Genomic DNA, 22,157 nt, shown 5'->3' on the forward strand with positions numbered 1-22,157 from the left:
TCATTCCCCTTTAAATGCACGATCGCCTACGACGTCTGTCACACAAAGGCTTCCGTGTTCCTGTCCACACACTTCAGAGATGATAGACGGGGAAAAGAAACCCCGTCAGAGTCTGCTCTTGAGGAGAACAACAGGAGAACAAAAAGCTAAAATACATCCCAATACCCCCCGCAGCCCTCCTCGAGGTTTGAGCCTTTCAATTACAGCCTCTCTACCTCTTCAGCTGGCTGGTGGACCTCGCAGTTGGCAGCGGTTACTATGACGATCGAAACAGTTCTCGGTGGGGGCAGTGAGGGGGCCGTCTCTCTCTGCCACAGGCTAGAGACAGGCAGAGAGGGGTGTGTGACAGTGATTAATGTCCTGGTAGAAACGGGGACAGTCAACTCTTAGGGCCCCCCCTGTACACCACAAGGCACTGTGAAGGATGCAGAGGGCCCTAAACCGCCCAACTCCCAATCACACGAGAGAGAGAGGCTTAATCATAATCACGTGAATAATTTATTAGAAAAAGAAAATCTATTACTTACTTCGACTTGGTGGATGAAAGCCAGAGTAAATTGAAACCTTGGATTAACCCATTAAGACCGGGAACGCATCTGTGTCATTTTAAGATTTATTTGGGCTATTCAAAAATAGCAGATATACAAGCTCACCAAGTGCCGCGCTACGAGCTTGTAGATCTACTATTTTTGACAAATCCTGAAAATGTGTCCAAATCTTATTTTTTTAAAGCGAACAGTTTCTTTTTTGAATATATATTAGTGAATATATTAGTGGTTCTCAAACTTTTTCATGCCAAGGACCCTCAAAATTATATGTATTTGGCCGCGGACCCCCATCTGAAAATATTTTGTTCCAGGGACCCCCAGAAGCAAAGATTTGACTTAAAAATGTATATATATATTCAAAGATTTGCACATATTTTAAAAAAAAATCAAAAATAGCAGATCTACAAGCTCGTCGCGCTATGAGCTTGTAGATCTGCAATTTTTTTGAATAGCCAAAGAAATCTAAAAATGACACAGATTCTTCCACCGGTCTAAATGGGTTAAGAAGACTGAGAAGGAAATGAGTTTCACCTGTATGTGTCTCCTGAAAAGAAAAGAAAAATCGATTCTAGGCTTCTAGCCGCGCCCGGCTGATTGATGGAGAAACATTTGTTTCCCAGTGTTCACTTCGCCTTCCCCACAGAAACATCAAAGAAGAGAGAGAGAGACAGTGGCGGCCAGTCCAGGTGGCCGGTCAACGGTTTGACAGTCACGTGGTTATATAGCGTGTGGGCTGGCTAGCCTAGCCGCGCTGCATGCCTGCTAACGATGCAGCGGACCGACGGACGGCCCGCTGGCCAAATGTCTGCATGATGGAGATAAGCGGGCTGACCCGGCTTCCTCATTACGCTTGTTATCCAGACCAAAACGCTCACCCCAGAGACATAGTGTTTGGCCTGCAGAGTTTGGATAGTGGAATATTGAGTGGGAGTTGGGCGGGAGGGGGGGGGGGGGGGTAGCATGCACCTGTGACGAGAGCAATTATTGTATTATTCAGATATCTTGCTTCGTCGCTTACAGTCACACATGCAGGCTTGTGCATTTGCTTGAGCCAGTGGTGGAAAGTAACTAAGTACATTTACTTAAGTACTGTACTTTAGTACAATGTTGAGGTATTTGTACTTCACTTGAGTATTTCCAATTTCCAATGCTTTTACTTCTACTCCACTACATCTCGGATCCAAATATTGTACTTTTACTCCACTACATTTATTTGAACACTTTAGTTACTAGTTACTTTGCAGATATAAATTGTTTCGTTATATAACATACATTAACCACTTTATCCATATTTTATACCTAGGCTATTTGAAAATAGCCGATCTACAAGCTCACAACGCGTCGCATCGCGACGCGTTGCAAAATTTTCAAACATTTTGTACTTTTACTTTTGGTACTTTAAGTACATTTTGATACCAATACTTTTGTACTTTTACTCAAGTAAATTTTGAATTCCGGACTTTCACTTGTAACAGAGTACTTTTACATTGCAGTATTGATACTTTTACTTAAGTAAAACAGTTGAGTACTTTTTCCACCACTGGCTTGAGCGCGCGCACACACAAACACGCACGCACACACACACGCACACACACACGCACGCACACGCAGACGTTATTCTCTATATACAGTAGACGTAACTTTGGACACCGTTAAAGCGGGAATAGAGCCACGGTCTCAAAGCTATGCAGCGCTCCTCTTTCATGTTGCCCACCTGGATCTCAAGGTCCATTAGAACTCCTTTGAGGCTCTGTGTTCGCTTTGGTTTTCCCACTTTGCCTCTCTGCTCCTCCCCTGCGCCTCTTTCCCCCCATTCACTGTGGCTGAAAAGGCTCTCTGTTGGGCTGCATGCCCTTGTGCCTTTGTGTGCGTGTGTGTGTGTGTGTGTGTGTGTGTGTGTGTGTGTGTGTGTGTGTGTGTGTGTGTGTGTGTGTGTGTGTGTGTGTGTGTGTGTGTGTGTGTGTGTGTGTGTGTGTGTGTGTGTCTGTGTGTGTGTGTGTGTGTGTGCGTGCGTGCGTGCGTGTGTGCGCGTGTGTGTGTGTGCGTGTGCGTGCGTGTGTGTGTGTGTGTGTTCGCGGGTGCGCGCACGCAGGCATTCTGTGCGTGCTACATAGCTCAGCTCCATCATGAGAGAAAGGGCTTCTTCTTTGGCAACCTCTACACCTGCCCCCCTCCCCCTCCCCCTCCCCCGCCCAACACCCAACACCCACAATTTGCTCTCTTCAACTTGCCCTCATGCCCCCTTGTGTCTATAGTAGCATGAGGGTGCTCAAAGCACACAGACCAGAACATGCCTGCTGGTTTTTACACCTGAAAAGACTTGAAACGGATATGATGCATGGGCTTCAGAATCACACGCATGCAAAGACTCCTCTGTGTGTTCACGCACGCACATACACACACACACACACACACACACACACGCGCACACACACACACACACACACACACACACACACACACACACACACACACACACACACACACACACACACACACACACACACACACACACACACACACAGACACAGACACAGACACAGACACACACACACACGTGTACGAACAAACATTGCACACAGACATACATATATAAACACACACATTCACACGTACATAGATATTTCAACTGGCAGGTAACATTATGTTGTCATTTCTCCATAGTCACCCAGATCCCTTGGGAATATAGCACTTAGAAACACTGTGAATGAGGGCCCTGTGTGCGTGCGTGCGCTCAGAAAGGAAACGGGACACTCTCGCTTAATGCACTACGAAATCATGAGGTTGATTTAACTCTGAGAGTGGTTATTATTGTAAGTCTGTAACTATCAGAGTTCATCTAGCCACATGAACCCAAGCGTCCATATTCTGAGCATGTCATACTGTAATAATAGGCAAACATTCTGCAAAAATAGGTGAAAATTCACAATGTGAGCTTGTAGATCGACTATTTTCAGCAAAGAGATTTGGTGCAGAGGAAAAAAGAAGGGGGCCAAGTACAGCCCCCTTGTCTTTTGTGGTGTCTTTTAACTGTGGTGTAGCCTATTTTATTTACTGTCTTGTCTGAACTGAACTTGAACTTGTCTGAACTACTCTCTTGTGTGTGTCCCACGAGCCACGAGGGGAAATTATTTTCCCTTGTGGAAAAAAACTAAAAAGACATCTAATATAGGGTTTAAGTGGTAGGATTTTACTGTTTATGAATCAGTGAAGACATTTGATGGATGGGAGAGTAAACATGGCGTCTGCTTTACGGTGGACTACTATGTCTACAGCTTTGGAGTGGACGACAACAGACTCATTCAGCCCTAACGCCAGAACAACAGGCCGTAGTCAAAAGGTTTGTTCAGTTTTGGCTTTGGGCCTAAAATGTGTCACAGGGCAAGCAGTAATTGATCACACATGTTATCTTCTGTTATGATTGATGAAGTTTTTGAAGAACAGGCGGGTTATTTCTATGCTCCCTTTCCATATGAAGCCATTCATGTGTCACACGAGACTTCCAACACACACATGTACTGTGTACTGTAGGTTCAGTTTGTCTTCTTACCATGAGATTAATGAGGTGAATTTATGTTTGAAATGTGTATGGCACCCTTACATCACGTTCAAATCAGGCGGCAAGCGTCCGTTTTTTCAATAAGGAAGAGTCGTTTCCCCTACAGTTCTCTTTAATGGCCCAGCAGATGTTGCTAACTAACACTCCATTCAAGTGAATGAGCTTTTTGCCTGACTTTACACTCGATTTTATTACCTTAGTAAAAAAATGTCATAAATACTTTGTTTTCAATCTAGGGTGACCACCCGTCCCGAAATTCGCGGGACAGTCCCGAAATTGGACCCTGTGTCCCGCGTCCCGCACAAGCAGAGCAATGTCCCGAAAATCAAAGATATGAAAAAAAAATATATATATATATATATATTTTTTATAATAAATCGGTAAAATCAGGCAAAAATAAGAATTAAATAACATAACCCTAACCTAACCCTAACCCTAACCCTAAAACCGAAATAAAGACACCAAAAACTGGAAAAAACGAACCCAATCCGCCCAGAACCGCAAAAAAATATTGCACGCGCGCGCGCAGGGGGTCCTGTGTCCCGCGGTGTCCCGCGAAGTGGGTTCATCTGTCCCTCAATGGACCTGTTTGAAGGTGGTCACCCTATTTCAATCGCTAGTTTAAATTCAAAACGGGTCTGTAGAAACCAATGGGGCTCCCAGTCCCTTTGTCCATATTCGTCTATGGTTCGAATCAAAATAGCTTAATGTAGACTAAAGAAAATGAAACTTGAGTTCAAAAAACAAACAGTAGCCTAATAATTAAGATAATCAACAATCTTAGGAGTTTGCTGAAAAACTGTTTCTCTGCAGTGTCTCTCTCCATGGTCGCACACCTGTCTCCATGGTTGCATTTGCCCCTGTCTGTCTGTCTCTCCGTTTGTCTGTCTGCCGTCCGCAATTAAATTACTCCAACAAACTCAGTTGCGGACGAGTTTGTTGCAGAGAGTGTCTACACTACAATGTAATCGATGCACTTAAACTAGAAGAATGACTTGACCATGCTCCCTCTATTGTGTTCTTCAGTGTTAAGCGTAAGTGGTTTGATGAGATTTGTTCAATATGGTATACCCACACTTGATATTCAACAGAAGTACAGTATAGTGTCTGTGTGTATGCATGTGCGTGTTTTTTTGCATTTGCGTGTACAGTATGTGTGTCTGTCTATCTATCTATCTATCTATCTATCTATCTATCTATCTATCTATCTATCTATCTATCTATCTATCTATCTATCTATCTATCTATCTATCTATCTATCTATCTATCGTTATGTTTATTTTGTTTGACATGGACATCACAATCACATTGGACGAACCAGATGCATTGTTTAAGTATTAACACGAGTGCTAATTTTCAACACCTGTCCACAGGAGGCTTTTCTAAATAGAATAACACTACTCTAAAACCCAATCAAGTACAACATATATCCATCCATCCATCCATCCATCCATCCATCCCACCCGAATTGTGCCAACGTCGGGGATGTCCATATTTGACAACGCGTCGCGAATGTTCAGTCCATATATCATGTGTATATATGCACTCCTGCCAATAGACACAAAACACACTTTATATAGTATATCAGTTTCATAGCGTAGGCGTCCTCTACATGTATATTCTAACCTTGTGCCTTCAGGCCAGCAGAGTTACATCAAACTGACAGGGCATTACTTAACCTGGCTCAGTCCTCGTTGCTGCAGATGTGCAGAAGACGTAGGTTACAGCATCAGCAGTTAGTGTAGCCCTGATGGCTGTACAAGTACGACAGATAAATAGACATTCAGTCACTTCAAAACCAGTGGTGTAAAGTAACTAAGTCAATTTACTCAAGTACTGTACTTAAGTACTATATTGAGGTATTTTTACTTTACTGGAGTATTTCCAATTCTCAGTACTATCTACTCCACTACATCTCAGAGGCAAATATTGTACTTTTACTCCACTACAATTATTTGAACACTTTAATTACTAGTTACTTTGTAGATTTTGATTATTATTACAAAACATGCATTAACCACTTCAGCCCTATATACTTTGGCCATTTGAAAATAGCAGATCTACAACTTGTAGATCTGCTATTTTCAAAAGATTTTTAGACATTTGAAAACTTGTGAAACGGGACATTCTGCTCAATGAGTACTTTCTACTTTTGGTACTTTAAGTACATTTTAATACCAATACTTTTGTACTTTTATTCAAGTACATTTTGAATTCCGGACTTTTACTTAGTAACAGATTATTTCTACATTGCAATATTGATACTTTTACTTACGTGAAAAAAAATTGTACTTTTCCCACGACTGTTCAAAACACTGTGACAACACAATTATTATGAGACAGCCAGACAAGACAGACAGACAGACAATGAAGACACCGGTTATTTCGAGTTACTCTTCTCTCTCATTGTGCGTGAGAGACGTTTGAACTCGGCTGAGTTATGACGACGCCCCTGGGGGGAGGAGTGTCGAGGAACACAATTCGCCCGCTCTCCCCGAATGCTTTTTCTACACCTTTTTTGCGGGCCGCGCGGACACAACAAGCACTTGAGGTTCTTTCGAACGACAAAGGCATTTTAAATGTATAGCGCCGAAGGGTTCAGGGCTAACAGACTGGCAAAAGCTGTTATTACATGCAGATGTCGGTGCTCAGTCTGCTCAGCTCTGCCTCTGCTCGCATGGGAAAGGAGCCCAGGGCTGTGATACTGTATGCGCTGTTGGAAGACGTCCACTATATCCCTGCAGGCTGGAGATGATAAATGCATTTATCGCTCCTAATGTTGCCTCAATAATTCTTCTAAAAGCTGGGATACACGTGATATGCTGTAGCTCCATGCATGTACATGTACCGTCAGAGACCAGCTCTCCTAACAGTATAGGCATGCTCTGGGGTTCACACTCGTATTCCAGTTGTAGAAAGTACATTTACTCAAGTACTGTACATTTACTTAGGTACTTTTACTCTACTGGAGTATTTCCAATTGTCGATACTTTTACTTCTACTCAACTACATCTCAAGAGACAAACATTGTACTTTTACTCCACTACAATTATTTGAAAACTTTAGTCACTAGTTACTTTGTACAGTAGATTTTGATTATTATTACAAAACATACATTAACCCCTTCAGCCCTATTTAAACTTTGGCTATTTGAAAATAGCCGATCTGCAAGCTCACAACGCATCGCATGAGCTTGTAGATCTGCTATTTTCAAAAGATTTGTATACATTTTAGCATATAACACGATAACTCGTGAAAGGGGACATTTTGCATAATGAGTACTTTTACTTTTGGTACTTTTACTGCGTAACGGAGTATTTCTACAATATGCAGTATTGATACTTTTACTCAAGTAAAAAAATGTGAGTACTTTTACCACCACTGTCGTATTCTGTCCGGCTCTCTCCCAAACGTCCATATCTCCCCTCTGCTCACCACCCTTCGATAGCCCCCCTGCTGGTTCAGTATAGCATGGTTCCATGTTGGCACGACGCCCAGATGCCCAATGGGCCTTTTTACAAATCATGGGTTGATGGTGGCTGTGTGTGTGCCCTGCCCACACTTCTTTGACTTTTCTGAAGACGTGCTCCTATTCATTAAAGGCGGCACGAAATGACAGAGGGCCCGCCTTGTGTTCTCCTTCTGCCGAGGAGAGAGCAATAAACAAGACATAAAACAGGGGGGGCCGTTAGCCGCAGACAGCCAATTTGCCGTGGTTATGCCGTGTTTAACTTAAAACACGCTCTCCCTCTCTCTGCCCTCTCGCCCTTCTTTAAGCCTGATTTACACTTAGTTGCGTGCGGGTGTCGCACACTTGCGTCGTAAGCTCGCGACCAAGTACAACTCAGGCTTCATTCTGTCTTTCTCCTATAGTCCCCTGACAGTTGTGTTTACTGTATATCAAACGCTGAAGGTAAAATACCGACAGGCAATCTTAAATGAGTGTTTTCCAATAGCGCCCTTACATTTATGGCGTATTTGCGGTAGTGGAGAATGGAGTTATCGGTGTGTGTGTGTGTGTGTGTGTGTGTGTGTGTGTGTGTGTGTGTGTGTGTGTGTGTGTGTGTGTGTGTGTGTGTGTGTGTGTGTGTGTGTGTGTGTGTGTGTGTGTGTGTGTGTGTGTGTGTGTGTGTGTGTGTGATTGTATTACTATACTGGTGAGGACCAAACGTCCCCACAAGTATAGTAGAATTTGAGAAATAGATGTTGTGAGGACCATTTTCCTGGTCCTCACAAGAGAAAATGTTATTTTATGGTTGAAAAAAGATTTTTTGATTCGTTTGCAATTAGAAAAAGATTCAGGTTTGGATTAGGTTTAGGATTAGACATTTAGAGGTTATGTTTAGGGGTCGGGGTTGTAGATTTTTCCCTATATCTTACTTAGTTGTGCGGCGATGTCAAACACAACTCACAACGTGTCGCGCTGCGACACGTTGTGAGCTTGTAGATCGGCTATTTTCCGGCTTTAATAAAATCGTCTTCCTAAAATGTTGATGTCCTCACAAGTACAGTAATACAAACGTGTGTGTGTGTGTGTGTGTGTGTGTGTTTGTGTGTGTGTGTGTGTGTGTGTGTGCGTGTGCGTGTGCGTGTGCGTGCGTGCGTGCGTGCGTGTGTGCGTGTGCGTGTGTGTGTGTGTGTGTCTCTCGATATATTTTCACTGGCCCAGCCCCGGCGTGTTATGTGTCAGCGTGTGACACTTCTACTTTGTCCCCCTGTCCTGATGAGAGCGCGATAGCTGACGCATGGGAGATCAGTTTGACCGTGTCTGGCTGTCTGAGGGCCTAAACGGCCATTTGATCTCGTCCTCTTATCCCCTGCTTGGTTCCATTACCGTCATCCGTCTGAAACACTGCCTGGTTACACATCGCTTTAGCAGCTATTACAGTACCTCGTATAGACGCAGGCACAAGTTCAGACATCCGTCAATGTCATCCCCGTTCATTTGGTGATAATAGTCTCTTTTAACCACGTATAATAATCCCCCCAGCGTCCCAATTCTGGCATTATGGTAGAGGGAAAAAAGGAGGGAATGTGGAAATACTGTTACAATTCAAAGTCCAGAATAAAAAATGTACTTGAGTAAAAGTACAAAAGTATTGGCATCAAAATGTACTCAAAGTACCACAAGTAAAAGTACTCATTGTGCAGAAGGTCCCATTTCACAAGTTTTCAAATGTATACAAATATTTTGAAAATAGCCAAAGATTAAATAGGGCTGAAGTGGTAAATGTATGTTTTGTATCTAGTAACTAGTAACTAAAGTTCAAATAACTGTAGTGGAGTAAAAGTACAATATTTGCCTCTGAGATGTAGTGGAGTAAAGGTAAAAGTATTGACATTTGGAAATACTCTAGTAAAGTAAAAGTACCTCAAAATTGTACTTAACTCTCTCACTGCCAAGGACGACTTATGACGAGACATCGTCATAACGCCCTGGCTGCCAAGGACGACTTATGACGACTTAGAAAAAACAACAAAACAAACGCGATTCACTTCCTGGTTAACTTATTTCTTAAAAATCCTGTATCTCGGCTCCTGCATGTACTTTCTTTTTTTACTCTGTATTTTTGGCCGAGACATGTTATTTTCAAAGGCGTATAAAAGCGAACGGGAGGTCGCAATGACATTGCGACCCCTCCCGGAAGCACAGTGAAACCCTCTGTGATTAGCAACCATCAGGGGATCGATCATACTGGAGATAAATATTCTGTGACAACTTGAAAAAGGTAAGAAAATTGAAAAAAATCGCTGGCGGTGGGTGCAAGCAGCCAGAAATAAGTCTGGCAATGAAAGAGTACTGTACAGTACTTGAGTAAATGTACTTAGTTACTTGACCACTGGTATAGACCAAATATAGACCCCTGGGGGACCCCGGTCAACTGAAGCATATAGGGTTTAAGTGGGTTTAAGTTTGGCCTTCAAGGCTACATCTTATCAGGATTATTTATCGGTTTGTTGTGTCCGATACTGCAAGTCGTACAGCTCAGCAGGCCCAGCAGCTGAGCGAGCAAGCAAATGTAGATTCACAGCGTAAAAGGCTAATTAATAAGCTTAATAGTGTCTAACAAATCAGAATAATAGCAAGCTTGTAAGACCGGGAGACTCTGGAGGGTCTGCGATAAGACGAGACATCTATAGTATGTCCTTGCCTCGCTGTGAAACATAGTAGTGTGGAATGAGATGACCTGGCCAGCATCCAGCATATTGGACCTGTCTTTGCTGACAACAGCCGTTTGATACTGAGAACGGAGGAGGCGGCGGCGGCGCTCCTGTACCACTATGTATGTTTGTGTGTGTGTGTGTGTGTGTGTGTGTGTGTGTGGCTGTGATCTAGTGCAGCCGCGTAAGCCTCCAGGGACACCCAGACAGCTGGCTGGCATGGAAGGCTGTGATGCAGCCGAGTAAAAAGACCTCACCAGTCCAGAGTCATCCTCTTCTTCCTCAAATACCACTTTTTTTCCCTCCTCCCTCCCTCCCCTCTCTCTCTCTCTCTCTCTCTCTCTTTCTTTCCGTGCCAAAAGCTGACTCACCACAGGCCCGACACTTTCAAAAGCCTACTGTAAACCCTAAAGGCTGCTATACGCCCATCAAAAGGGACGACATGTGACATTGACGAGTGAAGAAGAGTGGTCTTTTCTTTTTCTTCCCGGGGTACGCGAGGAAAGTGGCCGTTTGGCAGGCTTATTCAATGGATTGATGAAAAATGGCGACACTTTCAAACCCATTCATTTACGTTTTCATCATGAAATCACTGGTGGCTTCTACTGTACGGTTTATTTTGGCTTGGCCCCTTCTTCAACAACTTTCCGGTGTAATTTGCTTCCTTTCTATCGCCTGTCTGGCGTCTATCCGACTGAAGCTGGATTTGAGTAATTTTTTCTTTCTCCCAATAATTACTTCAAACGGGACATTTAATGACCGCCGTGTCTTGTGGGAAGGTGAGAACGTCCCTTCCCTGTCACCCTACCTCCTCCTCTTGTTTGTGCGGCTTTAATTACTTATTGGATCGGCACTTTATTCAATGACTTGCATATAACCCATTCGAACCCGGAACGCATCTGTGTCATTTTAGATTTTAGATTTTTTATTTTATACTTTGTTTGGCTATTAAAAAATAGCAGATATACAGCTTGTAGATCTGCTATATTTTTTTAAATCGTGAAAATGTGTGCAAATCTTTGAATGTATATTCTTTTAAGCGAACATTTGTCAAATATTTTGTTCCAGGGTCCTCCAGAAGCAAAGATTTGAGTTACAAATGTTCGCTTTAAAAAATATATATATTCAAAGATTTGCACAACTTTTCATGATTTATATATAGCAGATATACAAACTCATAGCGCGGCACTCGGTGCCGCGCTATGAGCTTGTATATAGCCAAAGAGATCTAAAAATGACACAGAGGCGCGTTCCCGGTTTGAATGGGTTAATTGAATCATTCAGTGTGTTGTGGCGAGATGGCCCGGTGCCCTGCAGCGTCAGGGTGGTATAGAGTGGAGTTGGCTCCCTGTCTCCATGACGGTACAGTGACCCGAACGCGGAGCACAGGTTGGTGTGGCCATACAGTGGGCCGTAAGTTTATATTGTATTCAGCCGCCGACCCCCATCTGAAAATGGTTTGTGCCAGGGGACCTCAGAAGAGAAGATTTATGTTTAAAAAAAAAAAAGTTTCCAAACATTTTCGACATTTTTCAAAACATAAAAAAAGAAAGCAGATGTACAAGCTCGCCGCACGACACAAAGTGACACGCTGTGAGCTTGTAGATCTGCTATTTTTTTTGAATAGCCAACGTATAAAGGGATAAAGACAAAACTATTTTTGCCGGGGACCCCCTGGAAACCCCCCAGGGACCCCTGGGGGTCCCCGGACCCCACTTTGGGAACCATTGCCATAGGCTACTGTGTATGAGTCAGATTTGGAGAGAGATCGCTTTTTTTTATTAGAGTCAGACCGATATATCTATTTGGCCGAAATATCGGCCATTAATGGACTTTTTGACCACATCGATATCAGCAGCTGTTGTGTCCCGAGTTTGAACCACTTTCAACCTGGCGTCCTTAATTGGCACATGTCAGAAAAACTTTCACAAATAGCAGATTTACAAGCTCACAATGCTTCTCAACGTAACGTTATCTATTTATTTCTATTTATTTGTTTGTTTGCTTAAATGTTTAATGTCCTCATATATCAAATCTAAGATTGATTCGAATATTTCGCATTTTTTGGGAACAAAATATCAGTCAAATCCTCAGTAATCGTTGGTCTAGACTCTAGAGTGACTGTAGGACCTGGCATTGGTCTGGCTGATGGCTCTGCCTGGAACCTTTGGTTGATCTTTGATCTGAGCAGAGGGATTCATTGCGTATCACCTGCCTTGTGATGACTGCTATCAAACCTGCTGAGAGCACCCTTAGGTTGTCCCCTAAAGTGGTATTACGTTACTTCTGAGTTTGGCACCTTGTTTGAACTTTTAAATTGCAACTTGAGCAACCTTAAACTTAACTGACACAGTCCTCTCTCTCACACACACACTCGCACACGCACGCGCACACGCACACACACACACACACACACACACATACACACACATACACACATACGTAATTTTTTGCATTGCCCGTTACTTCCTCCCTCAAGCTACGCTCTCTTTGAACTCAAATCAATGGCCTCCGTGTTAGTGCGTCACGTATAATTTGAACCTGCTGTTCCAACTCGCCATTCAATCTTAATTGCCAAGCACTTCAATTTCAAGAGTTGTTAAGCAAACGGCACATATGAAAGATGAGCTCCAAACGATGAATCAAGGCCTTCTCTCTCTCTCTCTCTCTCCCCCCACTCACCCTTCATACTCTTCATATACTCTGAAAATGGGCTGTTCGCCCCCCCCCCCCCTCCCCCCCTTACCCCCCACTTTCATAACATTAATCTTTTTCTTTCATCCGCTCTTATTTTTGTGTACTCTGTCTATTGGCGTGACAGTAACTGAGGGTAGAGAGGGAGAGGCCTGCCTGGGAGTCGGAAGGTCACCGGTTCGCACCACCCTGGTGTGTCTATGTGTCTGTGTGTCCCTGAGCAAGACATTAAGACCCCCCCCGTTCTCTAAACATGACCATCTATCTGACAGTGGTGTAAAGTAACTGAGTACATTTACTCAAGTGCTGTACTTACTGTAAGTACAATTTTTGAGGTACTTTTACTTTACTGGATTATTTCCAATGTTCAATACTTTTACTTCTACTCCACTACATCTCAGAGCCATATGTCTGTTGGTTTTTGTAAAAAAAAAGAAAAAAGGAAGCAATTCATATGTATGAACAGAAATGTATAATATTACCCTGTGCTTCACAATAAAAAAGTTTTGAAACTACATCTCAGAGGCAAATATAATACTTTTACTCCACTACCATTATTCGAAAACTTTTTTACTAGTTACTTTGCAGATATAAATGATTACATTATAAAACATACATTAACCACTTTAGTCCTATTTGATACCTAGGGCTATACTAAAATGTTTGAAAATAGCAGATCTACAAGCTCACAACGCGTCGCAGCGTTGTGAGCTTGTAGATCTGCTATTTTCAAACATTTTAGTACTTTAACTTTTGGTACTTTAAGTACATTTTGATACCAATACGTTTGTACTTTTGCTCAAGATTTTTTACTTGTAACAGTACTTCTACATTGCAGTATTGATACTTTTACTTAAGTAAAACATTTGAGTACTTTTCCCACCACATCAGCTGGGTAAAGGTCACACAGAATTTTCCCTGCGGAGTCAATAAATGTCTACCGTTTTTTTTTATTGACCCTGAGTGCTTTGTTTTGATTAAAAACCGTATGGCAGTGTCCATCCCAACAGCACGTGGGGGGAGATGAATCACTATCACTCCACTCTACCAAACCACCTCCATCCCTCACTCTCCTGGCTGTCTGCTCCCAAATGAAACGGGCTCCGTTTACTGAGGTGTGTGTGTGTGGGTGTGTGTGTGTGTGTGTGTGTGTGTGTGGGGATTGTTGGGTGGACAGAGAGAGAGATGTCATGGCAGAGCTGAGTTAAAGGGACTACACCATGAATTTTAACTTTTCCTTCTTTTTTGGGTGTTTTTGGTCTCCCCTACCTCTCTTCTATCCCAAAAAATACCCCAGTTTGAACACTCAGGCTTTCACAGCATATCTGGGGTTTTATGTAAATTGGTCTCAAAACAGGCCAAACTGATTTGCCACCGAAAGTGACGTCACTAGCGGTACAATCCCTCCCGTTTTTCAGTTCCAACTTACTTTTTTTTTTTTTTACTTTTTCCACTCAGAACCAGGAGATAACATGCATACAAACTGGCTCAATAGCGCCACGTGCAAATCAGGACAATGTGGTATTGCAGGTGAAAGTGCTTTATAAGCCAGAGAGAAGTTAGTTGGAATGAGTATATCTGAGGCTTGATTTAGGCTCAAACCTTTTGAAAAATGTTTGAGGGACATAAACAATATGATATTAAATATTAAATATATTTTTTAAATTCATGGTGTAGATCCTTTAACCGTTAGCCCTTCAGGCGCCTCGTCTCGGGGGGTCAGAGTGCGGCTTGTGTTTAAGCTCCTGACGCAATAAAGGGTCAGAGGTCAGACCACCTCATGTTTCGCTAATCCCAGACTGGATGAAGTCTGTCTGTGTGGGCCGTGTGTCCAAAACGTCAACCAAGAAGAGAAGCATTTTCCTATCCCCTCCGGGCCTGTGTGTGTGTGTGTGTGTGTGTGTGTGTGTGTGTGTGTGTGTGTGTGTGTGTGTGTGTGTGTGTGTGTGTGTGTGTGTGTGTGTGTGTGTGTGTGTGTGTGTGTGTGTGTGTGTGTGTGTGTGTGTGTGTGTGTGTGTGTGTGTGTGTGTGTGTGTGCGCGTGTGCGTGTGTGTGTGTGTGTGTGTCAGTATAGTCTCTATAGGTATAGACATCCTAGTGTGCAAGGCTTCTGCTGTTATGAGAGAGCTTCCTCTTTCTGTTCTGTGCGCCAGCCAGCAGTTACCATGCGCTGCAGTGTGCTCTTCCTCTCTCTCATCCTCTCTACCTCCCTCCTCCTCGTCCTCCTCCTCCTCCTTCTCTTCTTCTGCACGTCGCCCACTCTCTCTCTCTCTCTCTCTCTCTCTCTCTGTCTCCCAGGCTCACAGGATTCTAATTTCTGTCCTGGTCGGGGTCGTAATTACTGCTTCAACACTCAGCTCAGCTTCTCTCTCCTTTCCCTCGATGAAACCAGACCAACAGGGGGGAGAGAAGATAGAGATGAATTGAGAGTGCTCTCTTTTTCATCTCTCTCTCTCTCTAGCTCTCTCTCTCTCTCTCTCTCTCTCTCTCTCTCTCTCTCTCTCTCTCTCTCTCTCTCTCTCTCTCTCTCTCTCGCTCTCCTTCCTGGAAAGTGATCTCCTCGGGCACTATAATGCTTTCCTCCCTCCCGCTTGCATTCAAGACCCGACACCTCAGATCTCCTAGTCTATTAGAATAGCCGAGTCAATAGATATAAGTACTGTCTGTCTGTCTGTCTGTCTGTCTGTCTGTCTGTCTGTCTGTCTGTCTGTCTGTCTGTCTGTCTGTCTGTCTGTCTGTCTGTCTGTCTGTCTGTCTGTCTGTCTCTCTGTCTCCCCACTCCATATCACAGTTGCATAAAGACACAGATGCCCAATTCAAGATTTAAGAAACACTAGCTGAGGTATCTTTGGCAGCGCGACTGCCCTCCACCCACAAAGCTAGGAGAATTATTTTTGAATTCCACTCGCAGTGTTATTTTAATGATGCAGTTCCACTGTCAGACTTTGGCGGCTAAGATGTGAGGTGAAAGGGCAAATGAGAGGGGAAAGGAAGATCAAGTGCTTTCGGATAATGAGGGAGTGTAGGTTTAAACTCGAGCTCTCTGTGAAAGATTCAAGTTTCAGCGTTATCGGCGAGGCAAGGGCGAGCCACATTCAAGTGACTCTGAGACCTGCGTGTGTGTGTGTGTGTGTGTGTGTGTGTGTGTGTGTGTGTGTGTGTGTGTGTGTGTGTGTGTGTGTGTGTGTGTGTGTGTGTGTGTGTGTGTGTGTGTGTGTGTGTGTGTGTGTGTGTGTGAGCACATCAACAGTACTCAAATGTTGTACTTAAGTAAAAGTATCAATACTATCGAATACTAAAGTATCAATACTATCAAATACTAAAGTATCAATACAATCAAATACTAAAGTATCAATACTATCAAATACTAAAGTATCAATACTATCAAATACTCCGTTACAAGTAAAAGTCCGGAATTCAAAATTTACTTGAGTAAAAGTACAAAAGCACTGGTATTAAAATGTACTTAAAGTACCAAAAGTAAAAGTACAGTGTTAAGTACAGTACTTGAGTAAATGTACTTAGTTACTTTACACCACTGCATCTGACCTCTAGGTTGGGAAAGTGAAAGTACATTTTTGCACATGCCTGGAATTTGTCCTCTGCGTTTTAACGCATCCTTAACTATATGAGGAGTAGTGGGCAGCTATACTGAACATCGCCCAGGGAGCTGCGGGAGCGTTTAGGGGGCGGTCCAGTTGTCCTGCGCTCACAAGGTCACATACAATGTGACGCGCAACGTGATGAGGAGCCAGGATTGAACGTGGAACAGTCCACTCTATACCAGCTGCTGGTGCTGCCCCTAAGGCTCTGCCCCCCCCCCTCCCATATAATATAGTAGTATTGCGATGGATAAATCTCCCATACATGTGCTCCATGCTGTGCTGCATGCCGTGCCATCCACTCAAAAGCGCACATATTCGGCACGCCATTGAACCTCCTTGGCAAACGAGACAGTAGTATTGTGTGCAGTTATCAGTAAAGATGCAAGTTGAGGTAAATATTAAGGTTGCCTCTTAAATTTCAAGTAGTTTTCTTGTTACTTCGCAATGAGATGGAATAAACTCAGGTATTACAGTGTGTGGCAAATCTTGGAACGGACGCCACTCGCATTTATCCCTCAAGATAAATCAAGAAGGCTTTAGCAGCCTTGGAAACGGGGGCACATCGTTCAACAATAAACCGAGTGCTCACCATGTTTTGTTTTCTTTCTTTTTCTTTTTCTTTAAAGTCTTATGAAACAGTCCACCTGTTGCCTGGGGGTTTTGGCGTTATGAAACAGTCAGTTGGCTCCTGCGCAGTAATAAACTGCGGATCAATATTATAAGTGTTTTAACTAGAAAGGTGCACTCAAGTTACTCAGTAGCGCGTAAATAGCTCTAAGAATGATAGCGATGTACTGTATGCAGGCACATGTCCACTTATTGTCACCTTCTCTCTCATTCACAGTCATTGTCTACCTCTCTCCATCTTTCTCTCCGATTTCTGTCATTCAAATTGCTCTTTAAACCATGAAGACCTGGAACGCATCTGTGTCATGTTAAGATTTCTTTGGCTATAAGCTCATAGCGCGGCACAGAGTGCCGCGCTATGAGCTTGTAGATCTGCTATTTTTGAAAAATCGTAAAAAAATGTATTTTGTATTTTTTTCAAAAATCTGTTAGGATTTACGAAACATTTTAAGAATCGGACTCAGGCCTTAATGGGTTAAACCAAAAAGTCTGATTGTTAAAGGACGACTTCACCGCTTTTCAACCTATCTTCATATAATTGGTCCTCACTAATACTCATGATAAAATTGTACAATTTTTTTCTACTTGGTCTGTGTCTCATAGGAGGGCTGTGGACAGTCCAGAAACCTGTCTACCAGTGACATCATCGTTAGGCATGATTTTTTTTTTCCAACAAGATTTCACATTTTTATTTAGATTTGTGTTAACACGAGAACAATGGCTTCTTTTATTGCATTGCAACTTTCCAGGAATAGAAAGCCTGCAGTTTCTATTAGCTTGGATTCCCCATTGATGATGTCACTGGTAGACGGGACTCTGAACTGTCCACAGCCCTCCTCTGAGACACAGACCGAGTAGAAAAAAATGGTACCATTTTATCATGAGTATTAGTGAGGACCTATTATATGAAGATAGGTTGAAAAGCGGTGAAGTCGTCCTTTAACACCTTATGTCAGTTATGTTTGTATCACCAGTCAGTCAAAGGTGGCGATTCCTTCACAAGATCTGTGAAGATCTGTAATGTCATTGACACAAGTTGACAGTCAATTGTACATAGTCTCAGGAAAGAGACCTACAGTAAGATGTGAATGTGTGTGTGTGTGTGTGTGTGTGTGTGTGTGACACTGTGCATGAGCGTAACCCATTAAGACCTGAAGATCTAAAAACGTTTTCTAAATCCTAAACGTTTAAATATATATATATATTCAAAGATTTGAGGAAAAAAATCACGTAAAAAAAATATAGCAGATCTACAAGCTCATAGCGCGGCACCGAGTGCCGCGCTATGAGCTTGTATATCTGCTATATTTCAATAGCCAAAGCAATCTAAAATGACACAGATGCGTCCTAGGTCTTAATGGGTGAAGACGAGTAAAGCGAGAGATCTCTCAATGAACATATACACACATTGCGAATTTGCGTGACATATTTAATGTTAGATTCAACCAAAACAAAACATGTTATTTTCAAATCCAGCATGCTTGTTTGGCAACTGTATGTCTGTTATTTCAAGATGGCACTCTATGAGGTGCTATATTATTTGTTAGTGCTGGCACTTTAATATCTGTAAAAGTGTCTAAAGACAGACTTATGACAGCTGAGCTCAATGTGTGCAAACGATGCTAGCCAGACGTATGGAGGATTGAGATGACTTGAGATGCCGCTGGAGGGCTCATCCGAGGACAATCTAGAGAGGGAGACGTGATTAAGACTGTTGTAATTTGTTGTTCTTACGGCGTGTCACTTTTATACATAGTATATGTTTTGGTGTTAATATAAATGTCGGCTTTGTGGCTGGCTGCCTTTAAAACTTGCAAGTCTGCGATTGGCCGGCCTGGCAAGGATGCTTATCCCATAACCTGGAGGGCGTTGTGAAAGATATTTAAGAATTGAGGTCCTTGGCCTGCTGCCGATGTGCGCAAGAAACTATGCTGATCGGCCAACAGTAGTTGTATGCAAGGGTTGCCAGATCTGCTCATTATAATTTCCCTGCAAGATTGTATTTGAAAATAGCCGATCTACAAGCTCACAACGTGTCGCATCGCGACGCGTTGTGAGCTTGTAGATCTGCTATTTTCAAATAGCTGATGTATATGTTAAAGTGCTCATGTGGCCCATAAGTCGCTTCTTTTGGGCTGGTTTTCCTAGACCTGGTTGCTTGTTTCTCTCACAGAATCTGGCAACACTGGTTGTATGTGAGATTGGACAGACAGACAGACAGACAGACAGACAGACAGACGTGGCTGTGTATCTGTCGCCGGCAGCCTGCAGCCTCTCCAGTCCTCCTGATGGACACGTGTCACGTCCTGTAATATCAACACCGTTGGACAACTGTAATTAAGACAATAAACACACACTGACACACCTGTGTGTACAGAGGAACAACTGGTATTTACTGCACACAGCAGTTCAGCGATATCGACCTGGAGCACACACACACACACACACACACACACACACACACACACAACACACACACACACACACACACACACACACACACACACACGCGCACACGCTCACCCTCCTTATTTACTCTGCTAGCAGCCTTGGCTAATCAACAGATGGAGGACTCTGTACTGTAGAGATGCTGTATTTATCCCACAGCAAACACCTGGTGGTCTCGTGGAAGAAACACAAACACAAGCCACAAACACACTGTACACACGTTTTCACACACGCACACACGCGCGCGCGCACACACACACACACACACACAAATATCTGCAAGCACCGACTGCAGGTGCAGTTTGGTCATTTTTTCCATTTCTTTCTCAGTTTGAGCTTGATCACATAATGTGATCAATTTATAAACATATAATCACACTTTATGAAACCTGCTTCTACCAATAATACGGTACGTCATAACAGTCAGCCAATACAGGGGTTTCCAAGCAGTCTTTTAGGGCACTGGTTCTCAACCTGTGGGCCAGGGCCCCCCACAAATTGGCAAAATACTTGAACATTTGAATAATAATAATACATATAACATTAATATTAAAAAGTTATTCCGATAAATAAGAACTTAGCGTATACTGCGTTAGTTCCATTGACCCAAGGTGGAACACAATCAAATTGATTGATTGATAAACACGCCCTGAAAATGCAACACGGGGTGTGGGTCCTGATCCAGAAACGGTTGAGAACCACTGTTTTAGGGTATAAATTGGGGATACAACGGCGCTCGGGTGGCGCAGTGGTAAAGTCCCTGCCCACCACCATGGAGGATGTGGGTTGTGAAACTAATTGACATTATGACTAAATTGGGGAGAAAAAGGGGGCTACTCTGAATTCAGAAAAAAAAAATAACAAAAAACTGTGGATACAGTACTGCTGGCTACGCAGTGAAATCCTCAGTGTTAATTTATGCATTTGTAAAATGACCACTGGGAATTGTACTGTTTGCCTAAGCTGAAGCTGAGATGTTGATGAAGTGACGTGGCCATGATTCTCTCCTATAATCCAGCAGAGCACAGTGTACAGGGCTGCTGTGTACATAGAAGCTAACTGTAATGTGTTAGTAGCCCCAGGCTGCTTCAATGGTGGTGCCGTTTAATTACCTGGTGCCTACTTGGGGTTAATGAGTCAGTCACACACACACACACACACACACACACACAGACACACACGCACACGCGTACACACACGCACACACTCACGCATGCATGGACAACCGCACGCTTGTGGACACACACAGATGCATGTGCATGTACTGTACACGCACACATAAATCCATGCTCACACACACATGCATGGAAGCACATGGGGGCACACTTTCACAGACATTTATCATGCTGAATTTGGAGGGGCACTCGTATACACATACACAGCTGTCTCTCTCTCTCTCTCTCTCTCTCTCTCTCTCCATCTCTCTCTCACACTCTCTCTCTCTCTCTCTCTCTCTGTTGCGTACCGTTTTCACACGTCCATCAGTCCACACTTGCCTCCCTGCTCTGCAAGGTCGGTCGGTGTTTATATTTTCTGCTGTGAGCGTTTACTCATGCATCACCATGTCTGCAATAACACCGCTGAACCCCGGCTGACCCGGCGAGAGCTGGAGGTGTTAAGTCGTCAGAGTTCAGGGTCAGGGGTCGCCGTGTCTATAAACAGTGTCAAGGACAATGATGGAGGACCAAGGTCACAGGAGGTCAAGGTCATACGAAACCAAAACCATAATGGGAACTCGGAAAGCCTGGCCAGTCGGTTTGGGGAGGGTAGTGAGGTGGGGGAATGGGGTTGGGGGGGGGGGCCTAGCGGAGAGAGTAGAATAACAAGGGTAATGAATGACTTTGCCTGTCAACATAATGCCATGGTTTCAGGTTGTGGGTGTTATAAAATGCCTTGTCTGTCAGACTGACCTATCTCCTGCCTGTGTGCGTGCGTGTTTGTGAGAGAGAGAGAGAGAGAGAGAGAGAGAGAGAGAGAGAGAGAGTTGACTCCAGGCCCCCTATGCCTCTCCATCAGCCTCCTGGAAGTGCTCGATTATTTAGTCTTTCTTAATTACTGTTGTCTCACTCTCTCTCTCTCTCTCTCTCTCTCTCTCTCTCTCTCTCTCTCTCTCTCTCTCTCTCTCTCTCTCCATTGTTCTCTGTCCTTCCCTCTTGATCTCTCTGTCTCTCTACCGCTCTCCTCTTCTCAGTTGACTACCTGTGGGGCCAGTCAATCAGAACACAAGTCTTAATCCCATAACACACACACACACACACACACACGCACACACACACACACACACACACACACACACACACACACACACACACACACACACACACACACACACACACACACACACACACACACACACACACACACACACACACACACACACACACACACACACACACACACACACACACACACACACACACACACACACAGGGCCGCATTAAGGCCCCTCAGGGCCGTGGAACTACACCAAATCAAAGGCCCCCCCTCAACATTAATCGGACAATATTGGGTGCG

General features: G+C 43.5%; 2 protein-coding genes across 3 annotated transcripts in view; one reads left to right on the forward strand and one right to left on the reverse strand.

Annotated features, from left to right (window-relative positions):
• pdia5 (protein disulfide isomerase family A, member 5) overlaps positions 1-12,470 on the reverse strand; it is a gene marked incomplete at its 5' end in the record, with an annotated part of 112,361 nt that extends 99,891 nt beyond the window's left edge. The window contains one exon of the mRNA XM_080412224.1: positions 12,400-12,470. Coding sequence (XP_080268350.1) covers positions 12,400-12,470 — 71 coding nt within the window. The remainder of the gene's footprint in view (positions 1-12,399) is intronic.
• sema5ba (sema domain, seven thrombospondin repeats (type 1 and type 1-like), transmembrane domain (TM) and short cytoplasmic domain, (semaphorin) 5Ba) overlaps positions 1-22,157 on the forward strand; it is a 227,406-nt gene that overhangs the window by 12,173 nt on the left and 193,076 nt on the right. The gene's annotated exons all lie outside the window — the stretch shown is intronic.

Source organism: Gymnoscopelus braueri (assembly GCF_963280865.1).
Source record: "Gymnoscopelus braueri genome assembly, chromosome: 18".
Lineage (NCBI taxonomy): Eukaryota > Metazoa > Chordata > Actinopteri > Myctophiformes > Myctophidae > Gymnoscopelus > Gymnoscopelus braueri.